The sequence below is a fragment of the Trachurus japonicus genome, chromosome 9, assembly GCF_045865225.1.
Source record: "Trachurus japonicus isolate A0001 chromosome 9, Traja_1.0".
NCBI classification, from domain to species: Eukaryota; Metazoa; Chordata; class Actinopteri; order Carangiformes; family Carangidae; genus Trachurus; species Trachurus japonicus.
Genome location: NC_140915.1, coordinates 19,085,144 through 19,098,340, shown reverse-complemented (window position 1 = coordinate 19,098,340; position 13,197 = coordinate 19,085,144). Strand labels below are relative to the sequence as shown.

The window sequence follows — 13,197 nt, the reverse complement described above, 5'->3', positions numbered from 1 at the left end:
TTATTACAGGCGTTATGAGTAGGAGCCTCTGTAAATTGTTAAGGGTCACTGTGTGAGATTCCCAAGTATAATTGACTGTCATGCAACAGTAGAGGCCTTGATTGGCTTTTTACAGAGAAAAGCTCCAACGTCCCCAACCTATTTATCCACAATAACCATGTGGTAAATACAGTGCTGCTCCCCCTCTGCACAACCTTCGGGGTCCACTAACAGACAGCCTGTCCAATTAAAAGTGGCCATCGATTATAGATAGCTGCCTGCTGGCATATGAGGGAGACAATGTTGGATGCTATGCCACTGCCAATACAGGCCACAGTTAGCCACGCACTAACCAGAGCTGACACCAGCATATTAGATGTGGACTGGGTTAATTCACCTGCACTTGGCCCCTGTGTTGGCTCCATAGCGCGGCGGTTTACCTGCCCAGTCTAAATGCTGATCATTAAGTTGCTTCCAGCAGCCATGATTGGTGCAGAGGGGCTCATATCGTTGATTAAAAAGGAAGGCTGATATCGCAGTTATTTCAAAGCCCTTCCTCTCCCCCAGCGGTCAGCCTTAGAGAGAGGGAGAGGGAGAGAGAGAGAGGGCAAATGTAAGACACATTTAAGATCGAATCCGTTTCATTCACTGAACACTGCACTGAACATCTGGTTTGTTTTTAACGCGCCCTCAGACCGTACACAGTCCTGTCCCAACACATTTCTGATAAAATTATAAAGAAAAGATCCCTTTTTTAAAAAATTTGATGGCACGCCGGGGCTGTGAGAAAATGACGGCACTAATTTGTATGTCAGTGAGGAAACAGGCCCGTAGCTCATAGTTATCCCTTGTTATTGTGTGTGAAAGCCTCTGAACCTAATTCCAATTTTTCCCTCTCCCTATTTTCCAGCAAGCTGCTTTTCCATTAACTTTGGGAAAACACGGTGGCAGGTCCATTTAAAAAGCCCCTGCTCCACCCTTCCCATAAGCGCCTCAGCTCGGGAAAATAAGAAATTAAGAGCAGGGCCCATTTCATCATCAGCAGCCTCCCTCCCTCCCTCTCTTGTCTCTCCTCACCCAAACAGCGACGGCATCATCCGCCGGTGGAGCTCCCGGAGGGCGGGACTGGGGAGCTTTACCTTAGCATATGTTAACTATTACAAGATGTCTTGATGGAACACAACGAAATGACTGGTAATTGACATAAAATATGACAAAGTGTTTGAGTCTTTCTGAGGAAAGCGTCGCGTATTACGGCGAATCAGCTCCGTAATGTGACTGATTAATGAAAGATCGGCCTCGCACTCACTCAGCTGATTCTGTGAAAAATGAGTTTTGTGTTGTCATTCCGACAAGCCGGCAACCACGGCCGGAAAAGACTATTAGCCGGAATCATTATCAATAGCCATATTTTCAAACTCTATTATGGCAATCAGGCTAGAATTTATTCAATAGATTTAGTTCATTTGGTTGTAATTGATAAATAATCAAAATTTATCAATGTACTTGCACACATTTCACTAACAATCAGGGAAAACTGCCCCATTTACCAGCTGACTTGGTCCAAATTAGAGCTAAATTGATGATCAATTAATCTTGGGAGGGGTAGTGCGCCGTGTTTAGCAGAGAAGCAGCAGAAATGTGGCGGGGGTGGGTTGAAAGGAGGGAGGAGAGAGAGGGAGAGAGAGAGAGAAAGGGGAGGGAGGGAGGAGAGGATGATAAAGAGAATGGATGGATGGGAAAGTGTGGGATTTGTGAGGTGAGAGACGAGCTGAACTGGCTGGGTGAGTAACAGCACTGAAAACACAAGGAAGCTGCAGGTTGTGATGGGCGGCAACAACATAGAAATACAACATCTGTGTGTGTGCAAGTGTGTGCTTTCTCGCTTTTATTTCAAAGGTTTTACTGCATTGCTTCCACACACACCGTTCCCCTCATCACACAATCAGCCAGAGCTCATTTTTAGGATGTGTTTATGTGCACATGCACCAACTCCCACCCATAGGCGTGCATGTGCGCCTATATAGTTCTTCAGAGAGTGAGTGAGCCACACTCACTGAAGTATCAGGTAGATCAAGTTCGGCAAGTCAGAGTGAGCAAGGTCAAAGAGACTGATCCCATTTATTCTTTAATTTGCTGAGGCATTAAATTGCATGATGTGGCTTTGCTGCAGGCTGATAATTACCAGCACATGTTTCTAATTTCAAGCTACTCAGAGACACTAGTGACCCAAGTCCTCCCCTTTATCTGGTATTTTAGGAGCATGAGTGTGTGAGTATGTGTGGGAGGAGGTGTGTGTGTGTATGTGGATGTATATACATATGGTTTGCCACAACTAGAGTAACCACAGCACCCTCTCATCATCTGCAACTATTAAATCATAAACTGTCATATTTTACTTAATCATCCGCATTGTTGGTGTTGCTAATAAAAGCTTCTTTAACACTTTAGATATGTCTGAACACTGGCCTTATACTGTTATACTCTGACAGTCTCTGCTGTTAAAATGTGTAAAAGCTGAGTTGTTTTCAGGCTGCAGTGAAAGGAAAAAGGCTCTCGCTCAGTGTGTCAATGGCTCGCTGGCACCTGTAATGTAAGGCACTCATTACCTTCAATGATGCATTACAGCTTCCTAATGATGGAACCACAGTAATGGACCTAACTAATGACCGGACTTAAGAAAGAACATATTCTAATAGCTGGAGCAGAACTGGAGGGAAAGTCAAGGTGTCTGGGAGGAGAAGGAATTAGATCTGCAGACAGCTGGAGAAGCCTAATTGACTGAGGTCAGGCTGTAAATACAATAGATTACAGGCTATGCTTAATACTGTAACCCTGTCAGTTAAATATTTAGCTCCTGTTTTAAATCTGATTAAGTTAGGATAGGATTAATTTAAAAAAACTTGAGAGTATTTATGCCTAGAAATTAAATAAACACAAAGAAAAAAGCACATTCAGGCAAACGGGTGCTTTACACTGCTGCCAGTACAGTGAGATCTAATGAAAACATAGAGGGCTCATGATCCAGAGGAATCGAGCTTTTATCAGAATTGTGCCGCAAACCTCAGTAGATACTCTCAGCCAATAAACTGTCAACACAGATTTTAGAAAAGATTTGTTTTGCCAGTGGCCTTTTAACTCCTGTATTTCCAAAATGTCTGTTTTCAGAAACCGAGGAAAACAGCTTTGATTTCAAATTGATCACCGTCTGTTTTGTAGACTTTCTTTTTCACCATTTTTCAGCATTTATTTTTATTTTTAAGGAAGAAGTGTACAAATGTCTATAAATTCTTTTAAAAATAACTATTGGGAAATAAGATAAATTTGGGATATATAATAAATGGATCTTTGTGGTTCTAAGGCACCAGCATCATCAGGTCCACTGGCCTTTCTGTTGTTGGGATTTGAATGATTGTGTGATGTGTTGTGCTGCTGCCATTTACTCAATTAGGCGACTAATCAGACGTTAAAGTCTTGTGGTCGAGCAAGAGTATTTCAGCTGAACAGTCAATATTTATGGTCTGTTTTTAAAGGGGCGAGCTGTCCTTATATCATCCCAAACATGACACAGTTTTATTAAGCAGTGAATGTAAGAAAATTACATTCACTTTACAATAGGACAATAATGTTAAAGAAACAGTTTGACAGGTTTTTTTATTTACATTTTTAACTTGATGGATTTATAGAATGATTGTTGTGATTGTGTTGAGAGGTTGAGTGTGGTTAAGTGTATTTTTTTTTCTATAAGGCTACAGCAGAGTCATTTGGAGGCAAACAAATCTCCTGACTCTACTACAGTACAGTATATGGCCATACAACAGAAGCCCACCCCCTTTTTATATAAAACAATTGAAAGTGCTGCTGTGTCGTCATGAATGTATGGTACTTACTACTTTTCCTTGGGGGCTATTGACCCAATAAACAAGTTGGAACAATCCACCTTTTTATGTTTGGTTTTGACTGGCAGGAGATGGCTGCTGCTCACTCCTGGGGTCAACTTTTAACAGCACAAGTAATGAGACACTTTTAAAGCTGTTGAGACAGAACACCACTGCTTTAATGACACCTTTGTGACTTTCATTGCTGTTTTAATAACCCCGCAACTACCAACCATCCACTCAAACACACACACAGCTCCAAGCACGCACGCACCACACCATCCCTCTCCGTGACACACGCCTCTTCTTCCTCATTAAGGAAATCGCTCTTCTTTGCTGATTATTTTATTTGAAGCCGTGATTACCGCTCCGTGCACCAGATCACGCAGTAACGGAGACCAGGCGGAGGGCAGCGGGCCTAATTGGGGCATGAGATGCGCGGGGTGGTGCAGCCAGGCTGGGTGGCCGAAGAGGGAAGCCTCTAATGGGTTTGCCTAGCTGTCTGCGGCTCTCCACTCCGCGCCTCTCTCTGCATCTCCCGGGCTCGGATGCAATATTGGCCGGCTCCTTTTATACCCCTTATCCGACTGTCATCAAATCACCTGCACAAAACTACATTGGCGATTTGTTAGAGAGCCGTTTCTGCAGATGAAAAATCGATTTTCCTTTTAGATTTCTATAACTGAGTGAATGCAGATGCCTACGAGGCGAAGCATTAGGCCTGAACATAAGAAACAACCAGTTCGCCTGCTGGTCCATGGTACAATTTGGCTGTGGTGTAAAGGATCTCATCCCTGCATCTGCCTTTTGTTACTTGTATTATTCTAACCTACTCTGTAAAGGCCCATATGAGCAATGGATTTAACGCAGTTTGATTGCTAAAAAAGCGCGGAGAGGGTGGACACGGAATTCTTGATCTTTGAAATTGCTCTACAAAATTGCATTTGTTTTTGGTGCGCTTCCATTAAAAGTGTCTCCTCGCGTGTAAACAGCCGTTCCGCACTCAGATGCGCCGCATTAACCCGGGAGGATTGTATGTGAGTGTGTTTTTACTGGGGAAGATTGATGTGGTCCAGTTAGGGAGGCTGAGTGAGACATAGACCCATTTCATGTGGGTTCCTCTTATTACAGCAATAAGTTACAGCCTGAGGATCGGACAGCTGAGGGGGGATATCTGCGATCCGGCTCCCTGCTCTCCCTGCAGCAAAACACAATATCAATATTTATCAATGCGAGGCAAAGAATAACTACGAGCTTTTAATTCTTACATTTGTATGTGCATAGAGCGGCCATATGAACTATTACGAAATCAGTTTTTATCCTGCAAATGTACCAATACTTTGAAAAATATGAGTGGTTATTCTTCTTCTTTTATCAGACCTATTGTTGATGTTGTTAAACTAGTACCTGTTCATTTATAAATATTTATTATTGTCTATTTTCTGCATAAAACAGAATAAGGAAAATAAAAAAAGCAACTTACACAAGTTTTTTGAAAATAAAATAAAGCTACTCCATATTAAATAATTAATAACAGTGATAGATTAGTAATTTCATTATTGTTTTTACCAGTTGAAATATGCACTTTTTAAAAAATGTTAAATTTATCTGAATCGAATAATTTCCAGATAACAACTTGAAAATGGCTTTTAAAATATTTCTGTATTTGAATACATGTATTTATTTACTTAACTCCCAGAGTGTCGTAAATTATTGATACATTTAGCCTACTTCCACAGATATTGAATATTATCTATGACCTTCATGGGCTGAGTTCATTTCTAAAAAAAAAAAAAAGTTTTTTTTTAATGTTACATCATGCTTCCAGTTGGAAATCAAACAACTTCCAGAGCGTACAAACCGTCTCTCCTGGCTCAAGCCCTTCACAAACGCAGGGCTGGCCTTCCAACTCCCAGCACAGACACCTCTGCTCTCTCCTTGTCTACACTTGTGAATCAAACGAATCGAGCCTCTGCTGCTGCTGCTGCTGCTGCTGCTGCTGCTGCTGCTGCTGCTGCTGATTGCTTATCCTGAACCTTCGGGAGCTGGTCACAGTTTTCCTCATCTCAGTGGACCATGCACCAGACCATTTCCTTAAGTTTTCACGCTGTGCCACATATAGGCTACTTCCCTGCGTCCCGGCAGATTGCGGCTGAGGAGCATAAAAGATGAGCTGCCTCCATGTGGCGCGGGAGGAGAGAGAGGAGTCCTCGCTCGGACGCCTCCTTTGTGCGGCTGCAAAGAAACCTATTTAGTCCCAGGCGGAGGTCTATTCACCAGGCTCACCCTGACATCTGCCAAAAGCCCTCTCTAACCAGCACTGTCTGGAGAAGGAAGAGTAGCGCGCAGATCAATGACTGTCCTGTTAATTGTATAATAGACCTACTTATGGACCGCTGCTAAAGGGGGCACAATCGTTTAGGGTCTACCACGTCTGATTTTGTTTGAACCAAACAGGCCTAAATACCTTTAATTGCCCCCGCGCTGATGAAAAGTCGATGGGAGTTAAAGCGGCCGATCACTAACGGAGCTTAAATCCATCTGTACTCGTTTATTTATTTATTTCCTCCATTTGTTTCCACAAATCACCTGCCATGGGGGAACGGGAGCGATATTCGTTTTGTTTGTGATTCAAGGACGGGAGGGGAAGTGGGGCTGAGAGAGAAGGCCTGCTCTTGTAAGGTTTCTCACTTCCTATGGTGTTTCTTTTCTCTTATGACTAAAGTCCACACTGTGATCTATGCAAAACACACACACACACACACACACACACACACACACACACACACACACACACACACACACACACACACACACACACACACACACACACACACACACTGTTATTTCTTCTAGAAAAAAATAATAAAATATAAAATAATACAGGCCTACAAAGAGTAATTAGCTTGAAATGTGTTTTAATTCATTGGCTTTTTCCCCTTAATTTAGGGAATCAATCCTCCCCTTGTGAAGCTGGGTCACTGTGTGTAAACAGACCATTTGACACAGTCCAGTGCTTTGAAAATTGAGATTTGGATTCGTGTAATTATTTAATGGCAACACATTTTCTGGCTCAAACAACTGTAAGCTCCTCTCTCCTTGAGCAAAGTAAAACAAGCCCCCTTTTTCAATGAGCTCATGCACCTCCGCTATTTTACATGTATGTCTGTCTGCAAACTGGAGACCTGTCATGGCACATGGGCTATATGAGATTAAACAAACACATTAAGATGTTTAACGTGGAATAATTTGAGCATGAAAAGCTAATAAATCAGAGGACGGAATGGCAGAGGATTGGATTGAATTGTAGTCTTTCGTGCACGTTTGAATCCGTGCGTGTGCGTGCCTATGTGTGTATATTAAAAAAAAGAAAGAAAAAAAAAGAGGGGGGAGTCACGTCGCTGACATTTCCAAGCTCCCACTCTGATTGGCTCTTATTTGAGGAAGCTCACGGGTTCTTTCAACTAATAAGCGCCTCCCCGTCGCTCTAAAGGACATTATAATGCAAGGGACCTCCTTTTTTAACCACAAACCGAATTTTCGTTCATTTAGACGATATATACTTTTTAAATTGCCCCAAAGTTGTAGGGTTTTTTTGGAGCGCATTTCACCCTGGAGCGGTACGCGATGCTCTCTCATGCCGACCTCCTGGATGCTCGGCTCGGTGAGTTATCATCACTAAACTCCGGCCCTAAACTCCAGTGTAAGATTTCAACTTCTTGTTTAACATTTTAAAGTGATAAATAGACTGTGTAGTTAATTGTGTCAACAGCTAAATGTTTTATCGTTGTTGGAAGCAGTTGTTTACTGTAATTTATCCGGAATGATTTGACAGCAAAAATTACGGTATAAGATTATATGTGAAGCTTCAGGCTGTTGACTGTGTGTTTTCTACATTAACCCAGTGCTTGTTTCAGAGAAACCAGGCTATTTCATGCAACTGTGATTTAAAGATGCTGCGCCTTTAGATTGTGCCGGCTGTTTACTCAAAGCCTCTCCCCTCCTCACCCTCTCAGGGATGAAGGATGCTGCAGAGTTACTCGGACACCGAGAAGCTCTCAAGTGCCGGCTGGGAGGCGGCGTGCCAGACCAGGGGCATCCGGGAGACATGGCCCCCGGTTCAGACTCAGTGGAGGGAACCACCCTCCTGCCGGGAGAAGACATCGCCACTGTGGGATCCAACTCTGCCGGCATGCCGGTGAACGGGAAGGAGCAGGAGAAGCAGCAGCAGCAGCCGCAGCAGAGCTCCGGTCAGTCCGCCAGCCAGAAACAGAAGCGGCACCGGACGCGCTTCACCCCGGCGCAGCTCAACGAGCTGGAGCGCAGCTTCGCCAAAACCCACTACCCCGACATCTTCATGAGGGAGGAACTGGCGCTGAGGATCGGCCTCACTGAGTCCAGAGTTCAGGTAGATACTCCTGCAGTGTAGTTTTTGTTTTTTTTGTATGTGATGCAAACACTGTGGTTATTACATTTCGATCCTTAGTGGTTATAAATGTCCAAAAAGCCTTTTAGTTCCGTCTGGAAGCTAAGATGCAACAAACAGGCTAAATACACACCAGCAGAGGTTTCAGGATCCATGTTCATTCTGTGCGTTTGTATGAAATAGTCCACTGTTTTCTAATATATATTCTAATTTACTATACTATATAAATTGTTTGTCTACTTTCCCCGCTAATTTGGCGGCAAATGCCAAGAAAGTTAAAGCTAACAGGAGTGCATTGACGTCACTGGTGCAGTCTAAGATACCTCAAACTATAACTTCAAGTCCACTTTTGTGTAGATTTATTAAAGTAATAATCCTCTTTAAAATGGTCTCTTTAAAAAAAAATATATATTATACAGTTGCTCCCATATCCTGCCTCATTACTCACATGAAATTGTTTGAGAAAATGCAGGATTAGTTTAGTGTTATTCTAATACCGATTGTTTTACAAAAATATACTAATGCAAGCCTGTTTTAATTAAATTATATAATTCATCTATCCCATAATTTGATCAGTTTTAGCCTGATGGTAAGTAGCAGGTTGTATTTAATTTGAAGAAGCCGTTCCCCCTCTAATAGGTACACACTGCCTCTGTCCAAGGTGCTGAAACATTTCTCAGAACAGGAATCTGGTTCTCATGAAATCAAAAAATATTAGGACGCCTTTCATAATTTTCACAGTTTTTGGATTTCTTTTCTTTTTTCTTTTTTTTTCTTCACAACTTCCCTTCCGTGACTGCACCCCTGAATTATTAAAATAAGGACGTTGCAGCTGCCATTTATGCAATTAAAAAACTTAGACCCAAAACAACTGCACACAACAACTCGTTCTTTATCAAAATATTATCATTTTCATTATTATTAAAAAATATTGGGTGCAAAATATTTTTAAGGATTTCATTTAAATTCCATGACTCACATATTTTTACAAAATGATTAGATTGGGAATGTGAGGCTTAGGTTATAGTTGGTTGTGACGTTTGCAACCTTATTTAATAGTTGGGGTAATGAAACATAGCAATCACTTTCAAACATTTTCCACTTGCTAACACTACAAGCTTATTTTTGAACCAGCCTGCATTAACAGGCTCCAATAAACCAAACACATTATCAACCAGTTTCAGCCTTATTTATAACAGTGAACGGGTTATTAACCAGTGATGTGAAATTCATGCAAATGATCCCACTGAAAGCAATAAAAGCAGTATAATCATTAGTCACCTTAATAATCAATTCTTTTATTCTGTGCGGTGCAGGATCCCTGCAGCCGCTCAGCCCGGCTCCTGCGGGCTGTTGGTAAACACTGAAGCCGCGCAGGTGCAGCCTTCAGTGGGCATGTTGGGTCCCAGTGCGCGCCTCCTTCTTCTTTTTCTTCCTCTTTTTTTTAAATGCTCTATCAGCGACGTCTTAATAGGACTCAAGAATATATTGTACTTTTTTTTTTTAATGGAATGAGAAATTGCATTTTCTTTCCCCGCGAGTGTAATGGGTTTGGGCGACGTTTCACGGATGGCTGGGCGGAATGAGAGAGAGCGAGATTTCACTTTTAATACGGAGGCATCGACTCGCGGCCTCGCGCGCGCATTAATCACGGCCGAGGGTGATGAAATCTTTATAAAGCCCAACAGGGGAGGCGCGTGCGTCCTTGTCCGTGTTGCCTATAGGCTTCGCTGTATACGTGCATGGGTTTCTGGGCGCGTGAGCGGATTGGCACATATTATTTCCACGTAGATTGTGTATAGTAGTAACTGTCGGCCATTTGTATTTAAGCCCCGACAATATTTAGGGCAATTTTGAATTAATCTGTTTGTAAATAAGATGTAAGGAAGATAAATTGTTGGGCCCAGTGCAGCGGAACTCCAGTAATAAAGTGATGTGATTGTTGCCTTTTAATACAAAGCTCCCTCCAGCTTTGTATTCATTTGGTTGCTGTAGTTTTTCCTATAGCCTCTTAGAAACACATGATAACAACCTAAGTGGACAGTAGGTGAATGATTTGGTTTTGACAAGAAATTATTTTTGACGTTTTATAAAGGCTAACACTCATTACTGGACAGGCAGGTGCAGATGCTATTCTGATTAGAGATTTAAGAAGATCTATAGTTTTATTTATTTACTGTCTGTGCAGTTCGGTCAGACAACAGTGTGGTCTAATTTAGACCAGGCCTCACAACCTGAAGTGGGTTCGTGTTGCTCTGCTATGTCATGAAATACACATGTTCATATGGCAGCTTTGTTGAGTTAATATTATAAAAACCCAAATGTCATATTAATCCTGAAGTTTGAGTGAGATGCAGTGAGGTTATAGTGGGATTTTCGTGAGTAAAAACTGGTTATTTTTCTGGTTGCACTAACCCACACAGCCCACTGTGTTGGCTGGACATGACTCCAACATCCTCCTTGCTGCCTATGTTATGGTGTGATGTAAACTGACACTGTCTCAGACATGTGTCCCTGAGTGTGTCCCTCTGATGGTTCATGGTCTCGTCTCTCTCTGATCGCAGGTTTGGTTCCAGAACAGACGCGCTAAGTGGAAGAAAAGGAAGAAGACCACCAATGTTTTCCGCTCCCCGGGGACGCTGCTCCCCACACCGGGCCTGCCCCAGTTCTCTGCCGCGGCCGCCATGGAGAACAGTTTGTGTTCCTTCCACGCCAACGACTCTCGCTGGGCCACGGGGATGCCGGGGGTCTCCCAGCTGCAGCTGCCGCCCGCCCTGGGTCGTCAGCCGGGCATGGCGCAGTCTCTGTCACAGTGCAGCCTGGGCCCGGGGCCGCCACCAAACTCCATGGGTCTGTCCAACGGCCTGTCCTCCAACGGCTCCGGTCTGCAGTCCCACCTCTACCAGTCGCATTTCCCCGGAATGTCGGCCTCAATGTCGGCCTCTCTCTCCGGCCCAACGAACGTATCGGGCTCCCCGCAGCTGTGTAGCTCCCCGGACAGTGACATGTGGAGAGGGACAAGCATCGCGTCACTGCGGCGCAAAGCGCTGGAGCACACAGTGTCCATGAGTTTCACTTAGTGACTTTTCAAAAAAAATAACCAACACCACACCCCCTCTCCTCCCAACTCCCTCTCCCAGCTCCACCATGGGGCAATTCTTCTGTTTTTACCCCCGCTATTTAGAGCAACGCGAGAGAACGAGCGAGCTAATCGGGCCCGTCATGTCTGAAATGTGGAGACTGTGTGTGACTTCATCTAGACATAATGACAAAAAGAAAAAGGACAACACTGATGGACAACTGGAGGAAAAAATAATAATTTGGGTTTGGGGTTATTTATCTTGTTAATTCAAAAAGGATTTTATCAACTACTGATGATAAATACTATTGTAATGATCTCTAGATTATAGGCCCTAATTACCAAGAGCCAAACAATCGTCGTATTTACGTTTTCATTGAGTGTGTCTTTATGCACACATGTTATTGTGTTCAGGTGAAGTTGTGTTATGTCAAAACGGTTATTTATAAGATTGGGTATACATTTTGGTCTACCACACACAGACACACACCTACACACACACACACACACACACCCACACACATACATACAAACACACACTATTAGATGGGCCTATTGAACTGCGTCTCAGGCTTGCACTGTGCATGTGGATTTAAACGCTTGAATAATTTCAGGAGAAAATGGTTCCCACTCAGATTGAACAGGTAGGCGACCTCAGTCTCGTCTGCATGAGACGGGAGCATAAATCTAAAGAGGACAAAAGAAAAAAATATATATACAATGATCCTTTCAGTAGGCCTACTATGTTTTAGGATGTTTTGTGTAGATAAAACATTCTTGCTATGTACCCGCTGGTCTTTTTTGTGACATGTTTTAACTTATTGTATGTGCTATTACTTAACACATTTCTTAAATGTTTGATCTTACATCGAGATGCACCACATTGACGGGTTTGTACCAATTTAAAATGAGAACAAATAAAAGTAATTTTCAAGAATGTCAAAACAAGAATGATTCATGTCTCCATTAGATTTGCACTGGTAATCAAATCATTATTTTGGTTTGAAGACTATATTATGATATTTACTGCAGGGATTTATTTGGATCATCTGTGAAAAACAGTGGATTCATCTGACAAGACTTGTACTGAGGCTTGTATTCATAGATATCATTCTGTTGCACAATTGTGTTTGTGGTCATTGTTCAGTGACCTATTGAGTTTCTTTTTACAGTGTCTGAGGTGACAGGGTTAAGGGTTTATGAAGGGTGACTGGTCCCATGGTGGCAGACAGCAGCGGTAAAGATGTCAGTGCTGTGATGTGACGGTCATTGCTTTTAACCATGACGGTCATCCCACTGAGCAGACTGGATGGACTGTAACTAAACAGGAGGAATCACAGGGCCGAGTGTGTCTCTGTCAACAGTACCCACTGGCCTATAGATTATATTTATAGGCTGGGTACTGTAGGTTGCTATGACCCTAAACTAGCAAAACAGAAATGACATAATCGATCAGTTTTAGCAAAAACTAAACATTAATGTAATATCCAATTGGGGTTGTGAGAGAAATGCTGGAGGAGATGAAAACAAAATGAAAACACCACGAGTTCCCACAGACACATTAAGGCAAGTGGAATTCCACCAGAATTTTAGCCACATGGATCAATAATCCAATAATTATATGCATTCCTATAAGCCTGTATGGGTCACAAGCATCTGCAGACAACTCCTGAACACACTGCATTAGAAACGGATACAGTATCATTTTGCTTTTGGGTGGTTGCCAAATAGCAATTTGTACAAATACAGCCCAAATAGCCAAACTGTGATTTCATTAAGTCTGGTTTACAGTAGCTAATAATCCTCAGGTTTATGTTCGAGTTCAACCAGACCTG

General features: G+C 42.6%; 1 protein-coding gene across 3 annotated transcripts in view; it reads left to right on the top strand.

Annotated features, from left to right (window-relative positions):
• The window catches only part of LOC146981306 (homeobox protein orthopedia B-like), a 53,527-nt gene extending 42,144 nt beyond the window's left edge, over window positions 1–11,383 (top strand). Inside the window, exons 1-3 of one of the 3 annotated variants that reach the window (XM_085786388.1) lie at window positions 6,726–7,560; window positions 7,874–8,265; window positions 10,848–11,383. In XM_085786388.1, coding sequence (XP_085642514.1) covers window positions 7,485–7,560; window positions 7,874–8,265; window positions 10,848–11,363 — 984 coding nt within the window. In that variant the 5' untranslated portion in view covers window positions 6,726–7,484 and the 3' untranslated portion in view covers window positions 11,364–11,383. Of the gene's footprint in view, window positions 1–6,725; window positions 7,561–7,873; window positions 8,266–10,847 lie in introns of those variants that run through there. The other 2 variants (XM_085786389.1, XM_085786390.1) reach the window with 2 other exon arrangements.
• Window positions 11,384–13,197: the final 1,814 nt, after the last annotated feature.